Source organism: Accipiter gentilis, chromosome 27 (assembly GCF_929443795.1).
Source record: "Accipiter gentilis chromosome 27, bAccGen1.1, whole genome shotgun sequence".
NCBI classification, from domain to species: Eukaryota; Metazoa; Chordata; class Aves; order Accipitriformes; family Accipitridae; genus Astur; species Astur gentilis.
Genome location: NC_064906.1, coordinates 8,507,307 through 8,525,613, shown reverse-complemented (window position 1 = coordinate 8,525,613; position 18,307 = coordinate 8,507,307). Strand labels below are relative to the sequence as shown.

General features: G+C 43.2%; 1 protein-coding gene across 1 annotated transcript; it reads left to right on the top strand.

Moving 5' to 3' along the window:
- Positions 1–432: 432 nt before the first annotated feature.
- Positions 433–4,171, top strand: CBLN2 (cerebellin 2 precursor). The gene is made up of 3 exons (XM_049830314.1): positions 433–765; positions 2,962–3,081; positions 3,357–4,171. Exons 1-3 carry the CDS (start codon positions 433–435, stop codon positions 3,552–3,554), a joined length of 651 nt encoding a protein of 216 aa, XP_049686271.1. The 3' UTR covers positions 3,555–4,171.
- Positions 4,172–18,307: the final 14,136 nt, after the last annotated feature.

Here is an 18,307-nt window from a genome sequence, read left to right as displayed (position 1 = left end):
GCCCGCGTCGGGGACGGGGCGGGAGCCCGCACCGGCCGGGGAGGTGGCGGGCGGCGCGGCGCCCGGCTCCCGCCCGCCCGCTTCCCTGCTTCACCGCCGCCTTTGCCCTTGCCAGGCTGCTGCGCGCCGCCCGCCCTCTGAGGAGGCTCCTTCGCCCCGCGCGGAGGAGGCGGGCGGAGGAGGAGGAGGAGGAGGAGGAGGAGGAGGAGGCGGCGGAGGAGGAGGAGGAGGAGGGGAGGAAGGCGCGGCCCCAGCCGCCGCTGCCCAGCCGCCGTCCCGCAGAGCGCTGGCCGCGGGGCGCCGCGGCGGCAGCAGGCGCGCAGCCCCCTCCGCCTCGCCGCGCCCGCCCGCCCGCCCCCGGTGGTGGTGGCGGCGGCGCGGTGCGCCCGCATGGCGGCGGCGAGCCGGAGCGGCGGCGGTCCGGCGGTGGGCATGGGGCGGCGGCGGCGGGGGGCGCCGGCCGAGCCGGCGGGCGGCGGCGGCGGCGGCTGCTGCTGCTGCCTGGCGGCGGCGCTACCGCTGCTGCTGCTGCTGCTGCCCGCCGGGTGCCCGGTGCGGGCGCAGAACGACACGGAGCCCATCGTCCTGGAGGGGAAGTGCCTGGTGGTGTGCGACTCCAGCCCCTCGGCCGACGGCGCCATCACCTCCTCCCTGGGGATCTCGGTGCGCTCGGGCAGCGCCAAGGTGGCCTTCTCGGCCACCCGCAGCACCAACCACGAGCCCTCCGAGATGAGCAACCGCACCATGACCATCTACTTCGACCAGGTCAGCCGCCGCCTGCTTCGCCTTCGCTGCCCGTCCCCCCCCCGGCCCCTCGCCTCCCTGCGCGGACACCCCCCGCCCCTAGCCCCCCGCCGCTCCACGCCGGGTTCCCTTCTTGCTCCCCCGCCGCCTTTTAAGCCCGGCTCACCCCCTCAGCAGCAGTTCTGCAGCCCAACTCCCCAGCACGAGTTTGGGAAGTTGGGGCGGTTTTTAGGTGCCCGCGGGGCTTTCCTGGGGCGGTAACGGAGGGGACGCACACACGCCGACTTCTTGTCCGGTCCCATCGCCAGCACGGAGAGAGCTTTAACGTGCGAGTTTTTTGTGCCTCAGACGCTCGCCGGGGAGCCTTGCAGCTCCGGATTGCCCCGGGCAGTCAGGGACGACCCGGGGCCAAGAGCGCGGATCCCGTTCCTCCCCCGTCCTCCCCGTCGGTGCTCCGTGGGCAATGCTCGTTTTCAGGGCAAGGGGAGGACAGATTTACCGCCGGGGAGTCGGCGGGTCTGCCCGTTGCGAGCGCATTTGGCGATGTTACAGCATCTCTCATGGGGAGGGAGGGCTGAGGAAGAAGAGGGTGTTTCCCGCCTTGTCAAACGAGGCGACCGAGGTCCCCGGTGGGTTATACCGGAGCGGTGTTATCCTGCGCGGCGGCCGGGCCGGCCGGGCCCTCCTGCCGCTTCCCCTCCGCACCGCTTCCTTCCCGGAGCCCATGCCCCGTCCTTCCGCTTGCTTTTTTTTTGCGATGAATTTTACTTTTTTTCTACCGCCTCTGACTCCTGAAGTAGTATTGCAGAGTCAGCCAAAATCAGCACACGCAAACTGTTTTCTCTGGTTTGTTTGCGGTTGGGTTTTTTTTTTTTTTTTTTCTTTTTCCATCTGTCCGTCCGACTGTCATTCATCTGTCTACCTGTCCCTCCTAATGAGTTTGCACAGCTATTCCTCGCGTACAGGATCTCGTAAAGTCAGATCAGTCGAGGGAAAGGAAAAAAAAAAAAAAAAAAAAAGAACTTGCTTCAAGTACAGCATATTTTAGACGCTTTACCCCACAGTGCTCAGTTCTTAGGAGTTTGAAGGCGTTCTTCCCTCGGTTCTCCCACAATAATGGATTAATATATTTATTTTTTTTTCCCCCTTTCTTGGAAACAATAGGGTTTGGCTATTTGGGAGGAAAGGCTCAGGATTTGGGGGGGTTTGGGGTTTTTTCTCCTCCCGCTTTGCATTTTTCTTCGTTAAAACAGAGGTTGCAGCCCGCAAAGCTGAGGGTGGCCGGGGTGCCACGGGGACAGGCACGACGGAGCAGCTGGTTCGGGCTCTCCCGCTCGCCACATGGGATGGCCACGGGCCCACGGGTTTTTCTTCCCCTCCTTACCCGTGCCTTTGGAGCCAAATCAGGCTGCCCATCGCTGGAGCTTGGAAAAGGAGGGAGAGGATGAGCCGGGGCTGGATGCCCCTCAAATCGGCGGGTTCCGCACCGCCAGCCTCTGCGGGGCCAGGATGCGGCCACCGCTTCCCAGTGAGGCTTTGCACATCTGCCGGAGGGCTCCACTCTTACTCTTTTTTTCTTTGTTCCAAAAGACATTGAAATATATGGCAGATTGACTGCTGTCGGGGAGGAGGAGCAGGCCCACCCCAGCCGCACAGCCCTCCAGAGGGACAGGGAGGCATGAGCTGGCAGGTGTTGCTGTTGCTGAGCATCCTCTCTCCCCCTTCGCCCCTCTCTGCAGTACGATTTTAGTTCTATACCCTATTAAACACGAGGGCAGGTCTGATTTCAGTGGTGCTAGCTAAACCCCATACATTTGCATTATGAGTTGATGAGTTTCGGGTTTTTTTTCCTCGCTTCTTTCCCCTCCCTCCTTCCCTTCCCTCCACCTCCCTCCCCTCCCGCTTCTGCCACCTTTGCTTTATTGACAGTGCAGTGTGGACATTTGCACTTCATCTAACAGGCTTTGGAGATCATTTTTGCGTAACTAAATCGTTTTATGAACTGTGATGCTTTTTAAATGTCTCTGTAACTTGGCTCCTTTCCCCTGCACTGCACTTTTAATTGTGCTGCAAATGCCATTTCAACTAGGCTTTATATCGGTCATCGAGCTCATGTCAGATTTTCACTGGCGCTTTTCTAAGGTGGGGTCTGATTTCTCTCTTTCTCTCTCTCTCTTTCTTGTTTTGTTTTGGTTTGTTTGTTTGTTTACTTTCCAGGTATTAGTTAATATTGGCAACCATTTTGATCTTGCTTCCAGTATATTTGTAGCACCAAGAAAAGGGATATATAGTTTCAGTTTCCACGTGGTCAAGGTCTATAACAGACAAACCATCCAGGTGGGTTGTGATCTAAAGAAGACGCTATCTTCCCTTTTTTTTTTCCAAATGCTCATTTCTAGACACTAAGGTGCATTTACAAAACCAGCAAGCAAAGAACGAGACTGTAGGTTATTTCAGTGAAAGGGGCCTGTATGCATGACAGAAATCACACATTGCCTTAGCTTAATTCAACCCCGTTTCTAACCCGCACAAAAGTTCGGTGATGTGCACAGGGCAATAAAGTCATTGAGAGTATTGAGAAAACTCAGATTCTCTCTCTTTGCGCTTTTTAGGTAAGTTTAATGCAAAACGGCTACCCAGTGATTTCAGCTTTTGCAGGGGATCAGGACGTCACCAGAGAAGCAGCCAGCAATGGGGTCTTGCTCCACATGGAAAGAGAAGACAAAGTGCATCTCAAACTGGAAAGGGGTAACCTCATGGGAGGGTGGAAATATTCAACCTTTTCCGGCTTCTTAGTCTTTCCGCTATAAAAGAAGGCTGAATAGGAGACAGATCCAGGAGCCGGAGCAAGGATTCAATCGTTAACGACACCCTGAACTTGGCAGCACATGACAATATTTCCAGTCACCCCGTCAGACTGTCACGGTAGAAGAATGATAACCTTCTAAACTCCAACATTTGCTTTGAATATTGACAATTCCTCGGGAACCTGCGCCTCTAATTAGTTTTAGACGACAGTGATCTTTAGGAGAAATGAAATTATCGACCTGAGCAATTTGTACCTGTGATTGTAAAGTCAATTTCGGATTTTATTGTTGGGATCATTGCCTTTCTTATTCTTTTTTATTTTTTTTCCTCTCTTTCATTTTTTCCTCTTTTTCTTTCTCTCGTTGTTGTCCCAATGAGACAAATAACTTGGACCACACAATTGCTTTGTCAAAGGCTCGCTCCAGAGCCAGAAGAATGAAGTGTTCAGCCCAATGAGGTGTTCTTTCCATGCTTTATTTCTTTGTGTTGTATAGCCTTAAGGAAAAAAGAAAAAAAAAAAAAAAGAAAAAAAAAAAGAGAAAAAAAAGAAAAAAAAAAAAAGAATGGCTTCAGTCTCAGTCCTGTATTTTTCTGGGGGAGGGGGATTCTGGACATTACTGTGTCAAGAAGTGCTTTATCCAGTGAAGCAAAATTTGCACGAATGGAACCTTATTTGTTTTGTGTTGTTCGTGTTTTTCATCGGCTTTTTATTTTTCCTGATTTTTGTTTGTGTGTGCGCGAAAAATGTAAGCTAGATTGATCAATAAGACAAAACAAAGCACATATATACCCTGTAGCTCTACGTAAAGCTAACCAGTGAACAATTCTGTCTGCACTTTCCAGCTGATCTTTATAGACCTATTTAGAGAGAGAGAAAGAGAGAGAAAGAGCGAGAGAGCTACATGATCCTTCAATTACAATCTGGAAACCGGTAAAGGAACTGACATTTCTGAATTGTCCTGACATTTCTAGAAGCAACAATGGAGGCTTTGAATATCTTCTCTGACCGTACCCTAAAATATATCCTTTCTTTGCATTACCAAGCGTATTTTGGGTGCTTTTATCTGATATTTATTTGATGTATTTGTCCACTAATGCTTGAGTACACACTGTGGGAGCACGGAGAGACGGCAGAGCAAACTCTTCCTCTTCCAAATTAAATAAAACCCTCTCCACTTGACCTGTCCATGGCAAGTATCGGAGGAGTTGCCACTAGCATCTTTGACAGCCTTTGGGAGAGGGGCCTCTGAGGATCTGCAAAGGCATCAGAAGTTGCACGCGTGCCGTGCACTTATTAGCCGTGTGTGCTCTTCCCAGTGCAAATGGCCTCAGAGTTCTGGGGTGGACTGACATCGATACTGGAGGTTAGGAAAAGTTGTTACCCCAATCGACAAGAAGTAAAATACCAGGCCAGCGTCAATTGCATCCTTTTGCCTCATTCTCAATAAGCAGATCTTGGTTTTTCACTTTTTTTAATGAAGGTTGGTGTATTAGGCAGTGTGCTGAGGAAAATCTTGCTTGAGGAGATCCAGGAGGAATGTTTATATTATTTTATATGATTTTTATCTTCATTTATTTAATTTGAAATATTTCATCTTGCTATTAATCCCACAAGGGTGGATGTGTATAAGAATTTATTTTTGTCGGATTTACTCCTCTGCCACAAACAAATACAATGCGAAGGCATTTGCAGCAAATTGGTGGTAGCTATGTTGTATTTCAAAATTATAGTGGACATGTCATTTTCATTGTAAATTTATCATTAAAAGGACAAAGTCAATTAAAGTCATATATTCTTAAAAAAACCCCTTATCTGTGTTGCTTATGATACCTCAGATTACTAAAACATAAGCCAATTTAATATTTTTGTGTATTTTCACCATTGATGTTGTTTGTTTGCTTTGGCGTTTCACTTTGCCGGTTACTGAATGAAGAGGTTTCAGGTTTGTTTTTTAATGGGTTGCGTTTTCTAGTTCTCCCTTGTGCATTGGCATGACTGCATTGGTTCTAGTTACAAAATATCACAGGGCTATGTTTAAATATGTGAAATAAAACTTGAGTCGGCAGCAACCTCCTTCTATTAAAATACAAAAATAGTTATGAAAACAGTTGTCTTAATGGTAGATATTGCAAAACTTCTTTTAAATCTAAGGTTTTTTATTTACAACTTGATCATATCTCTCAAGAAAATAGACACCGATGTGGGTTCGAGGTCCCAAGTTTTCAGTTTCTATTACGTTTCCTCAGCCTTATTTTGAAATTCTGCCTACCATAATCACTTTCAGTTGTCCCATTTATCTCAGTTCATCTGGCTTGAGTAAGGCAATGACATCTTAGTTCTGCCTCTCTCCTAAGCTGAATGAGGCCAATGACAAAGTTTGCCTTGGACATATTCTTGTAAGTTTCTTAAGCTATTGGAGCTGCAGAATCTGAATATCCCACTTCATGTATTCAAGTTCAGTAATTTTGACCATGGTTATTTTATAAAGCTAAATATGTTTATATGATAACCAATGTTCTTCTGAATTTAAAGAAGGTCTCTAATATACTGCCTCTCCCTCTTCTACTCGTGTGTCCTTCGTGCTAAGCTGTAGACTTAGGACTGTTATATAAAGAGTTAAATTAAATGGAAAATGGGCAGTAAATTCTTATTGTACACTACTTACAGTCACGGTGCTTTTTTTTTTTTTTTTTTTTTCCTTCAATGTTCTTTGCAATATTTATTCCCTTTCCCCTTTTACTTGATTTTGTATCTGAGTTTGAGAAGGTGCAACCTACTTGTGATTGGAAACAGTAGACGTTGCTATACATGCAAGGTGCAGATATCGTGATGTATTTTATGTTAGAAGGGGAAAATGTGCAACAGCAGCACTGTAGAATGCAACAAGAAATATTATGTGAGACCACCTAAAGGATCCTCCCAGCACATTAAGAGTAGGCTCGTCTAAAGTCATTTATATAAATAAATTGATTGGGTAACATCCAGAGTTGGTATAAATTTAATCTTCAGGGGCACCATGACAGTTAAGTATAAAACATATATGGCAGCGAAGCAGGCCAATGGCACAAAACCAGCTCTGGTTCCTGAGGGAGTCATAACACAATATTCCTTCCAACGACTTTCAGACTTTCTCATATAAGCTGCTGTGTGACACGATCAGAAGATATTCCCATGAAAACACCGTCTGTTGGACTGTTTCCCTTCCAGGGAACAATCTTCACCTGGGTATTTTTGGGTACCACTGTGTTAGAGTTTCTTCAGTGTACTTTTGGCAGGGTAGAAATCGGGACCCGCACTAGGAATGATAGCTACTCGTTGTATACTTTGTTGCCTTCCTTTAGGTTTTTGAGTTTTATATCCATAGTTTGAACAGGGTCTTGGCAAAAACCTGTGTGCTCTTACCTCCCCCTGAGGCAGCGGGTGTGATGGATGTGCAGTGTCTCTCATTACAGGTCAGCGTCTTGCAAGCTGGATGTGTTTATTTTGGGTGGGAGGAAGAGAGAGACAGAGACATGAAACTAGGGAGTTGTTTAGAAATTACATTGTGTTTGTTGGCTGTGACTTCTTTAACTTTTAAAAAGAACATTTTGTTTTTATTGACCAAATTTGTATCTTGGACAATCTGTCAAAGTAGAAGAAAGGTTAAAAGGGCTTGTTTACTGATGGAGTTATTCAGAAATAGCTGAAAGTGGTTTCATGTCCTTGTAATGTGACACTCATTTCTGGAATAGGCAGGGTCACAGGTAACTTTGTTTAAAAATAGCTGTTATAATTAATAGTCTGCTTCAATCCAGGATAACTTTCTAGTGTTAACAAGCATTCAAAAATCAGTGTCATTAATATACTTCATAATTTTCATGGGCAGTGACTTGTCAGCTAAAGTCCATTAAACAGTTATATGTAACTAAAGAGAAATAATTGATTCACCTGTTTTTCTTTATTGTTGAAAGGCCAAGGTATGTCTTTGAGGCAATGCTCAGTTTCTAGATTTGGAACCACACACTGTCTTGAACAATTGTTCCAGGATCATGTCTGATGAGATGAGTCATGCCCATTTTTAATCAAGGTGGTAAATAATAATGATTCATTGTAAAATACCCATTTTCTTAATGGAGCAGATTCTTTTATTTGACTTGTTTTCATCTGTCAGAACGCTCAAACCAGAACTTTATGATTCCTGGCCACCTGTTAACTAGATCACATGAACAGGTTATAAACTCCTGAGAATTATTGCTGTGCATCGTGACTGTAGTTAGACACAGATTAGGTGGCTGTGCAGATGATAGGCAAACTTTTTGATCAGCTGCTGATATATAATCAAGTATCAGCAAAATACAAGTGCTCCATAGTAAAATAAATGTATTGTCATTTCAACGAAGAGGCTAATCCTGCTTGGTTTATTTACTTCAGTAAAGTCCATTCTTCTATAGAGGTGCTTATGAAAAACATCAGTAGCATTTGGCCTGAATTGTAGGATTTGGATTTTAGTCATGATCTACTATTACGTTTACTTTAAAAATCAGTGACGGTAATCAGTGCAAAACTTTAGTTAACCCAATAGTCATTCTTCTGTTTAAATGTATTTCAATACTAATAATAATTCTGATAATGTAATCAAAATCCTACAAATATAATTTGAACGCACATTTTAAATCCACTCTTAAAACAGTAATGTTTATGGTCTTATCCAACATAATCATGATCTTTTTTCTTATTAGCTGTTATCAATAAAATCCAGAGACCACTAATTGTATTTTATACTATTTGAGTGTCAGGATGAAAATACACTTCATGTGCCAAGTATATCTAACGTACCGCATTTATTCCTAGGTAATATACACTAAAGTATTTTGTGAATCCCCTCTGCTATTCATCAGCAAAATAAAGGTGCCTAACTTGCTGGGTGTCTGCAGATATAGCACAGGTAATATAAATAATGGCCTAGCAAGACATGGAGAAGCAAATAATGAGTACTATTATGAATTCTGCATTAAAAAAAAAAATAATATATATATATATCTGCATCAACAGAAATTCAGGTCGTATTGACAAATGTTCCAAAACTCAGGAAATATTAAAGTTGAGTTTTTAAACTAATGTTGCTGATACTACTTCCATTGTAATAATGAATTATTATTTTTTCTATAAGAATCTAAAAAAATTTAAATGATTTTGTGAGATCAGCTGTATTAAAAGACCCTTGTTCAGAGGATTGATATAATGATTCAACAGAAAAATGTTTATTAATTTGTAATTAGTAGCTATTATGTAAAATTGTCATTACACCTGATATATTTCAATTAATTGAAACTACTTATTTGAAATGCTCTTATTTCTCTGTGTGTGAATATACACACAAGTGCATACACATATATATATGTACACAGGCATGTAAAACATACATTTTTAGCTAGGAATGGATGGGCAGAGCTCTGACGTTTTCGTATATAGTTTGGCCTTCCTTTCTCTGAAGCATTATCCCCAAAATAATTATTTTATTTATTGTCATTCTAAACTTAAAACTGTTTATCTGTGCTTATAACCAAAATTATACAGAGGAATAGCAAATGGCAGTATACATTTCAGTCCTGAGACCTGCCACAGTTTAGGTACTATTAGGGTAAAGGGAAGCATAGAGTTATTAATAAAAGACTTTCATTGCTTCAAGTGCTGTTGAAAGCTGTTGTGGCAAGTGAACCTATAGTGCTGTGTGGGAATTGCTTCAAAACATCGAACAGGGAGTTATCGCAGACTGGAGGCTCAGTTTGTCCTTCTCTTGACACTGGATGGGAAACCTGCAATACATATTATAACTGAAGGAGAAAACACGCGCCTATACTTAGTTGTTTAGCAACAATAATCCTCATATGCTGACTTAATTTTGGTTGTGTAGCTGTTTTCTGTATGTGTGTTAAATTGTCACGTATCAGAACTAAGTGACTTCAGTGGATAAAGGATAAAGGGGTTTCCAACTTTGTATTTTTTCAGTAGGAGAAATAACCTAGCACAGAAATTACATTACTCCTACAGGCTTTTGTGCCAGACAAAATATGTAAGAAATTATTTTAAATATAATGTTTCAAGTTCTCTTAAATTATTTATTGTTACCAACAGCAGAATTTTCTCAGCCCTGTTCGTAATAGTATGACTGGGAATATTTTAGGATAGAGTTTAAATGGATGTAGCTAGACTCTGTAACAGGTGGCTTCTTCCCTATCCTAAATTTTCTGGAGAGCTATGTGTCCTCATTAGACTTTATACTCTCTCTAGATAGAACTGTCCCTTAATCCTGACTGTCAAGTAAAACTGGTCTTCCCTAATTACTTCATCTGGGTAGGGAAAGCATCTATTATGCTTCTTCTTTGCAATGGTTTCTATTGTTTTCTTATACTATATGGGTTGTGCTAAAACTATCCAGTAAAGGACCTTCCCACTGCACTTGCCTCTCTCAGACACTTTCATTTCTCTTCTCCTGTCCTCTCTTACCCTTTCATTCATGTTTGAAAGGCTCCTAATGTTGATTTTTTTTTTAAGTATTTTTTAAAATAACGCTTTTCCATTCAGCTTCTCATTCATAACTGTGTGAAACCTTGTTCATGCAAAATGATGACAGCTTTAGTTGGCTGCTCACAAGTTATCTCATCCCTCAGTTCTGTGGCCAGAACTGTCAGATAGGACAGTTTCTCAACCCAGTCTAGTTGAAAAAATAGAAATATAAATAAATAAAAAAAAAAAAAAAAAGGTGGAAAATTGGTCTGCATATGATGCAGTGATTTCTGGTAAAAGTTTTGATCTCATTCAGTCTGCTCTCTCAGAGACCACAATTTACATAACCAAGTGACTTAGCACCTCTCTGTTTTCTTAAATCCATTTAAAATATCACTATGAACAGGGGTACTAGGAATCTCCCCTTTTTTTTACAACGTCTTTAGAAAATACAGGCCTCTTGTATAAGTGTTAGGGCATTGGACAAAAGTGAGAAATCGGGTTTTCAAGTATCTGAGTGATCCTTTAACACCTTGTGAGAATGAGAGAATAGTCTGCAGGAATCAGAGGGGAAAGGAAGAAACCCTCCTAACAAACAGAAAGCTCACTAACTATTCTTTGCACACATACTAACCTCAAAAAGCATATGGGTACACACACACACATACATGTGTGGACCATGGCTGAAAGTGACAAACCTTTGTATGTAAAACACTTTCCCAGAGTTCTAACTTTGATGCAATTAACAAAATTACATGAAAATATGTATGCAATTTAGGTGGGATTAAACGTACACATGATTAATGATTGTACCGAACTATTTATAAGGATAGTGGCTCAATACAGATATGTTACACAGTGTATTCATAGAATCATAGAATGGTTTGGGTGGAAGGGAGCTTAAAGATGATCTAGTTCCAACCCCTCTGCCATGGGCAGGGACACCTTCCACCAGACCAGGTTGCTCCAAGCCCCATCCAGCCTGGCCTTGAACACTGCCAGGGATGGGGGATCCACAAACTCTCTGGGCAACCTGTCCCAGTGCCTCACCGCCCTCACAGTGAAGGATTTCTTCCTTCCATCTAATCTAAATCTACCCTCTTTCAGTTTAAAGCCATTACCCCTTGTCCTATCACTACATGTCCTTGTAAAAAGTCTCTCTCCAGCTTTCCTGTAGGCTCTCTTCAGGTACTGGAAGGCTGCTATAAGGTCTCCCCGGAGCCTTCTCTTCTCCAGGCTGAACAACCCCAACTGTCTTCTCAGCCTGTCTTCATAGGGGAGGTGCTCCAGCCCTCTGACCATCTTTGTGGCCCTCCTCTGGACTCACTCCAACAGGTCCGTGTCCTTCTTATGTTGGGGACCCGAGAGCTGAACACAGTACTCCAGGTGGGGTCTCAGCAGAGTGGAGTAGAGGGGGAGAATCCCCTCCCTCAACCTGCTGGTCACACCTCTTTTGATGCAGCCCAGGATACGGTTGGCTTTCTGGGCTGTGAGTGCACATTGCTGGTTCATATTCAGTATTTCAGCCACTAATACTCCCAACTCCTTCTCCACAGGGCTGCTCTCAATTCACTCATTGCCCAGCCTGTATTCCTTCCACTGAAGCATGGGATGATGCACTACGTAACAAATATCAAAGCTATTCCTGAGCAAACTTTACAAAATTATCTTTACAGAGCTATGGAAGTCAGAGATCAGAGTGCAGCTAATACATTTCAGACCACTGGACATATACAAAGTGCAATAAACCTTCAGGTGTTTTTCCCTTCCCCTCAGTCAAGAAGTAGATTATGGAAGAAAATGGAACCCACATGCACTATATAGCATGATCTAATTTTTACTGAGACTAAAAAGAGGCTTGCTTATTTGCCTCCATGTCCAGATCCTCCCTAAGGTGGTTGCTTGTCACATGTTTTTTGCCTGTGAGCTAGTGTTTTTCAGAGCTTCATAGGTTATGTCTGAACTAAATGATTGAAAGTTGATTTGCAAGTGTACTTTAGCATGGTAAGCCCATAAGTGGCAGGCTTTCTTACCAGACTACTGATTGTCAGATCTACTGTAAATAAGGCTTAACGTGTCTACATCATGTTTAGAAAGATCCAGGCTCAGGATATCTGTTGGATAGACGCTGTACTCTATTATAGATGCCCAAGGCAGTCAGGTGCAGTGAAAGACAACTTCAGGCAACATTTAATTGGCATGGCAAAGTACAGACTCAGTATCTCAAGAGTACTCTGGTGCTGGAGCAAAGATTGCAAATCAGTGTATGCTTTCTTGTAAACAGTATATGTGCTGAATGAATCCGGACTGGAAAAGAATTTCCCAGCTATATATAACTGCCCAATAATAGAGATTTAATGATCTATCAAAGTAATCTCCTTAGGCTCTTGGGCAACTTACCATTTTGATATTCCTCTACTGGACTTACTCCCCAGTGTCACTGCCTTTCCTGTCCTGGGAAACCAAAGCTGGGCCAGGTACTCCAGATGTGGTCACAAATGCCAAGTATAGAGGAAATTGATCTGCTGGCTACGTCCTTGCTAATACATCCAACTATGCAACAAACCTTTATTGCTGCAAGGCTGCACTGCTGACTGATGTTCAACTTGTTACCCCAGGTTCTCTTTTTTTTTTGTTTTCTGCAAAACTTATTTCAATCCAGTCAGCCCCAGACAATACTGCTGCATATGGATATTTCATCCCAGGTTTAGGACTTTCTACTTGCCTTTGTTGAACTTCATGACTTTCTGTCAGCCCAGTCTGTCAAAGTCCCAGTGAACAGGAGCCCTGTTGTTTAACATATCAATTTCTTACTCTACATTTGGTTTCATCCACAGGCTTGCTGAGGGTGCATCCTGGTACCCTGTCATCCAGGTAGCTAATGAAAATATTAAATGGTGACAGCCCTAGTACTCACCTGTGAGGGAACCTCTAGTAACCATCTGGCAAATGGATTTCAAACTGTTACTCATTACCCTTTGAGCCTCCTGAACCAGTTTTCCAGCCATCTTGTAGTCTATGCATTTAGTCCATATCTCTTCAGCTTGGCTACAAAGACACAGTGGGAGACCATGTCGAAAGTCATGATAAAGTCAAGGTAAATAGCATCCCCTGTCCACTAAGCCAGTCATCAGAGAGGGCAATCAGGCTGGTCAGACATGATTTTCCCTTTGTAAACCATTGTGGTTGTTCCCATTCATCATCTTGTCATTCATGTGCTTATGAAGTGACTTTCATATGCAGATTTTCTCCATAATCTTCCAGGAGACTGAAGTGAGGCTGACCAGCCTCTAATGCCCCAGATCCTCTTTCTCACTGTTCTTGAAGAGTGATGTGACACTTTCCATTCTCTAGGGACCTCTCCTGGTCACACAGTTTTTGAAAGGTGACTTTGGTCAAGCTCCCTCATCATCAGATGTATCCCATGTGGTCTCATGAACTGATGTATAATCAATTTATTCACTCAGTTGACCCTTAACTAATCTTTCCCTACCATAGGCAGTACCTCTTTCTCCCAGACTCTTCTGTCACTAGGCACAGAGACTTGGAAAGCCAAAGGGCATACCTTATCAGTAAAGACCTTTGCAAAGCTTTGAACACTACAATCCCTTCCACATCCTCCTCACAAGATCCCTTAGCCTTGCTGTCAATATACTTACAGAGGTCTTTATTTTTGCTATTCACATTCCTTGCCAATTTCAATTGCAGCAGAGTTTTAGCTTTCCTAATTCCATGCTCAATCAATATTTTTAACTTTCTTCCTGGTTGCAGGGCTTCTTTCAGTCTCCTAAAGAAGGCTGCATCTTATTTGGCCTCTTGACCAGGGGTCTGTAGCAGAAACCCATCACAACAGCTTCCTTACTAGCCTCCCTTTGATCCTGTCATGTAAACTCTCAACTGGCTTGTGGACCATTTCATGGCAAACCTCCATGCATTCAAGCTGCTCTTCTGGATAGAGCATAGTCTCTCTTCCTCCTATTCCCAATCTGTCCTTCCTAAAGACCCTGTATCCACCCATTGCAGTGCTCCAGTCATGTAAGCTATCCCATGTGAGCTTCTGTCACCCTGCAACTGCTCACAACTTCTAATTCCTCTTTGGATTTTTTCCTCATGCTGGAGGAGTTCATGTCCAGGCACTTGAGATAGGTCCCCAGTTGTGCTGTTTTCTTAGGGGATGTGTGAGAATCTTCTTTATTGTGTTGTCACCCAGACTCCTTGCCCCCTGTTGTTCCACTTCTTTCAGGCTTTGGTCTTCATCCCTTGAAAAATCTTGTTTAAAGGCTTTGTCATTAAGTTGGCAAGCTTGTTTGCAAAAATGTTTTTGTCCCGCTTTGTCAGATGGAGACAACCATTCCTTGTTCCTGAGAGGGGGTCCTGTGGTCATATATGCAAAAACCCTGCATGGGATATGAGCCACACAGGTAGGTATTGACACACAGTATACTTTTGCTTCTACCTGAACCTTTCCCTTTCACTGGTAAGACTGAGGAGACACCACCTAACCTCTCAGGCTCTTCAGAGTCACCCCCTCTTGATACTCTCTGGTTTCCCCTGGCCATTGGTATTCACATGGGTGAGTAGCAAGGGGTTATAATCTAAGGGCTGGCTGAGCCTCTGCAATATTTCTACAAAATCCTGGATCCAGGATGCACTCCAGATCTGCTTAGAAACAGGTAATAGGTGAAGAGATAAGGGTCCTGAGCTGGCATCCCCAATACTAATTCATTGAGGCTTCGTGAGAGGAGAGGAAAATTTATGATTATACTCTCTGACATTTGGACAGTATCTCAATGCTTCAGCACCAGCTAATCTGACAATAGAAACAATGATGTACTTTCTTCACTGATATTTTTACCATCATGTATCTTTCTAGCTCTGAAAGTCAGGCAAATATGAAGCAACAGGAATAAGCATATGCCAGAAGAGACAAGAAATGAAATGAAGTGACAAATTGAAGAACATGGAAGGCAAGAGAACAGAGTTAGAAAGAAAGCAGGGATCCTGTTTGGAAGGTGTTGTTAATAGGACTGAAAATGATTTAGTGTAATGATAGACAGGGCATGGGGGAAGAGAAATTAGGTGTTAAACATGGGACAGGTCTTGAAATACTGGAATAAGAGTCAAGAGACTAGGATTTTTTTCCAACAGGGGAAAAGAAGGATTTACAGAATGAGAGGCTTGGGGCAGATGCAGAGAAAGAGAAAAAAGAATACAGAGTGAACAAGGGAACAAATAAATGGTGTTTCAGGGCCTGTAATTCATCTGGTCAGACCACAGTGAGAAGTAGGTATAGGGAAAGAGAGTGAAAGGAGCTGTGAAATCATGCAATACAAAAAATACCTGGTAAGAGCATCATAGAGATGTTAAATACAGTCTGATGTGACCATGGAGGAACACGGCAAAAGGGACATAACTTTTACAGATGGTTTCCGAATTAGAAGAAAAAAAATCACTTCACAAAAACAGGTGAAAGTTTTAAGGATTTGTGTGTTTGTCTCAAAAATGCATTGACTGGACAGAATTCTGAGCACTTCCTTATTTTTCTTATCTTGCTTCTATTTATTTCAAGGGCTTTTGTACCCTCTTAGTTTTGTTAACCACCTTTTCATTTATGCTAGTTCCTCTCATTCTCTGCAAATGACTCACCAGTCCTACCAACTGTTGAAAATGTAGCCAGCATGAGTAATCCCCTCCTAACAATGCCAGTGGGAAGTGAAGGATGCATTGCTTCCTAAGAATGGGTTTCTTTTCTTGACCCATCAAAAGAGGTCATCAGACTCATTTTGGGGCAGCTAGCCTGCCTCTTTCTCCATGTTTCCCTCTGGTGTGCTCTGCACGCTCTTTGCGAGAGTGTCGCTCTTCCAGAGAGGTGGTCATTCTGTCTTGTGGTTTCTCCAGATCTGGCCATGTGCAGTGAACAGTCTGGCTAGTTGCAATCCTTCTGGCTCTCAAGCACTGATGGCAAAAAATGGAAAAATAAACGATGCATGTTTTGAGTTTATACTTTTGCTGACCTTTTTTAAATCTACTTCAGATTTAGTTGGAATATTTCAGTTTTCAATCTGAAGTGGGGAATGTAAAAGAACAGATCTTTAAACACCCTTTCATAGCTTTTTTTTTTTTAAGAAAAAGTCTTTTTTTGGTTGTAGTCTGTGAATTCAGCGAATTCAAACAAACACAGTGAATGTAAACACTTCCAAGGGAAGAATGCACTTACTAGGAGCCATCCTAACGCACTGACATAGCCCTGAGTCACTGCCAGCCCTGGTGTCCCTGCCCAACACCGGGGCTCCCCCCACCCTGTCCAAAACCCAGCACCCCATCTCAGTCCCCCCAGGGCTGTCAGCCCCTGCCCCGGTGATGCCCCAGAAGGACCCGTCTCCAGCTTCCCAAGAGCCTGACCCTGCCTGGGCATGGGCTGTGCCAAACTGGGCCTACCGGCAGGCCTATGTCCTGGCCCGGCCTTGGCCTGTTCCCATCCCCAGGGACGTGCCTGATGGCCGGGGCTGGGGATGTCCCCCGGTTGCCTGTCCCTGGCTGGGGAGGTGGGACAAGCCCTGCCCTGAAACCCCTGTTGGGACCCCCCCAGGCTTGGAGAGTCTTCCGGCCCCTGGATGCCATCAGCCCCCTCGGAGCCCTGACAGACACACTGCCAGGCAAAGGAAAAACGCCAAATATCTCATCCGTTGTTTGTATAATGGTTGTTTCAGCCCACACAAAATAAGCAGGAAGCCACTTTGCCACCTCTGTTGCCAGCACTTGGCCTACCATACTTTTTCACCATCAATTGCAGCTTGCTTCCTCAAGAAAAAATTTTGGAAATGTCGGGTATCATTAAAGCACCTGGTGCAGTAAACCTGATAGCTAAATGCAGTCAATAGGTTGTGGCCTAATCTCTTCGCCAACAACATAAAGAGGTGCTTCATGCAAGAGTTGATTCAGCAAGGAAACAAGGTGTATTTAGTGACTTATGTGGTCATTGAAACGCATTCATCCTGTGAGGAACTGGCAGATACCCCAGGGATGAGGTTGCCCATAGGTGATCAAGCTTTTTTTCACTCAAGTTATTATTTAGTTTTTCTTATTTAAGGAAAAGTGATTTATTTTTTTTAATTATTATTATTTTTTCCAGTGGCTTATTTCTCCTCTACAATTTACATTGATGCCTCCAGAGTCTGGAACACTGATTTATTAATTTCAGGTGTCTTTTTAAACAATTAGTTGATTAATATCCAGTCTTACTAACTTGAAACAGTAATTGATGCTATTCTCATTTAGTTCAGCTGGGATTTATTTGCCTTCAACCGGAGCAAGGCAGGCCTAGGCACAGAGTTGGTATTTGTTCACTATTGCTGAAATGTCACCATTCCTATAACTGGATTTATATATATTTTAAGGTCATTTGATCATCTTGTCAGGCTGTATAGCATAGCTTATGGTTTTATCGGGTTAGGAACTCTATTTATCCAGTAATCCAGTTACTGAGATAATAATTTGTCTATGTATTAAAGTGCATCTTCCAGAAAAAAACATATTATAATGATCTCTTCAGTAGATGGCAGTGCTGGGATTAAAACTGTTGCTTGACTAATATGCAAATTCCTGCCTGTCGGGATTTAGGTGTAAAAAGGCTGTTCAGGGCATTCTCATCTTTAAATTGGGGCTCTAGTTTGCTTGGAATGCTGATACTGTGAGGAGATTTATTTCTGCTGGCTCAGAAAGTGTAGAAAAATAGATCAAATACCACAAGTGCAGTCAGTTTGCTCCAGAGATATGCACGAACAAGCTAAAGCTGTGGAAAACACGTAACCATAAAGCTCCAAATGTAATAGTTCCTCCACTGCATATGACACAATCCACTTCAATTGCTCTCTGTAAAATGGTGTTGCTAGCTGAGATGCTATAGGGTCTGAATACACAGCTTCTGTATGGAAGTGTTTTAATTTTACATTCATTAAATGTTATCAGAATCACTGTGGTGTCCTTATATTACGGAGAACTTCTCCATATATGGCACTATAAAGTGACTTTATAATCCATTCCTTAAATTATGATGAACATTTTTCTACCAAGATGTAATATACAGCTTAGGAAGTTCTGATTCCTGATAAGGTCTAAAATAGAGATTTGTGTCCCAACAAGAAGTTTTTTTACAAACAGGATCATTTCTCAAAAGGCAGTTTGACAGGAATCTCTTTAAAGATCATTCATCTTAATGGCACACATTAGGTAGTTCACATGGAAAACTGCTCAGGAGTACAGAATAAA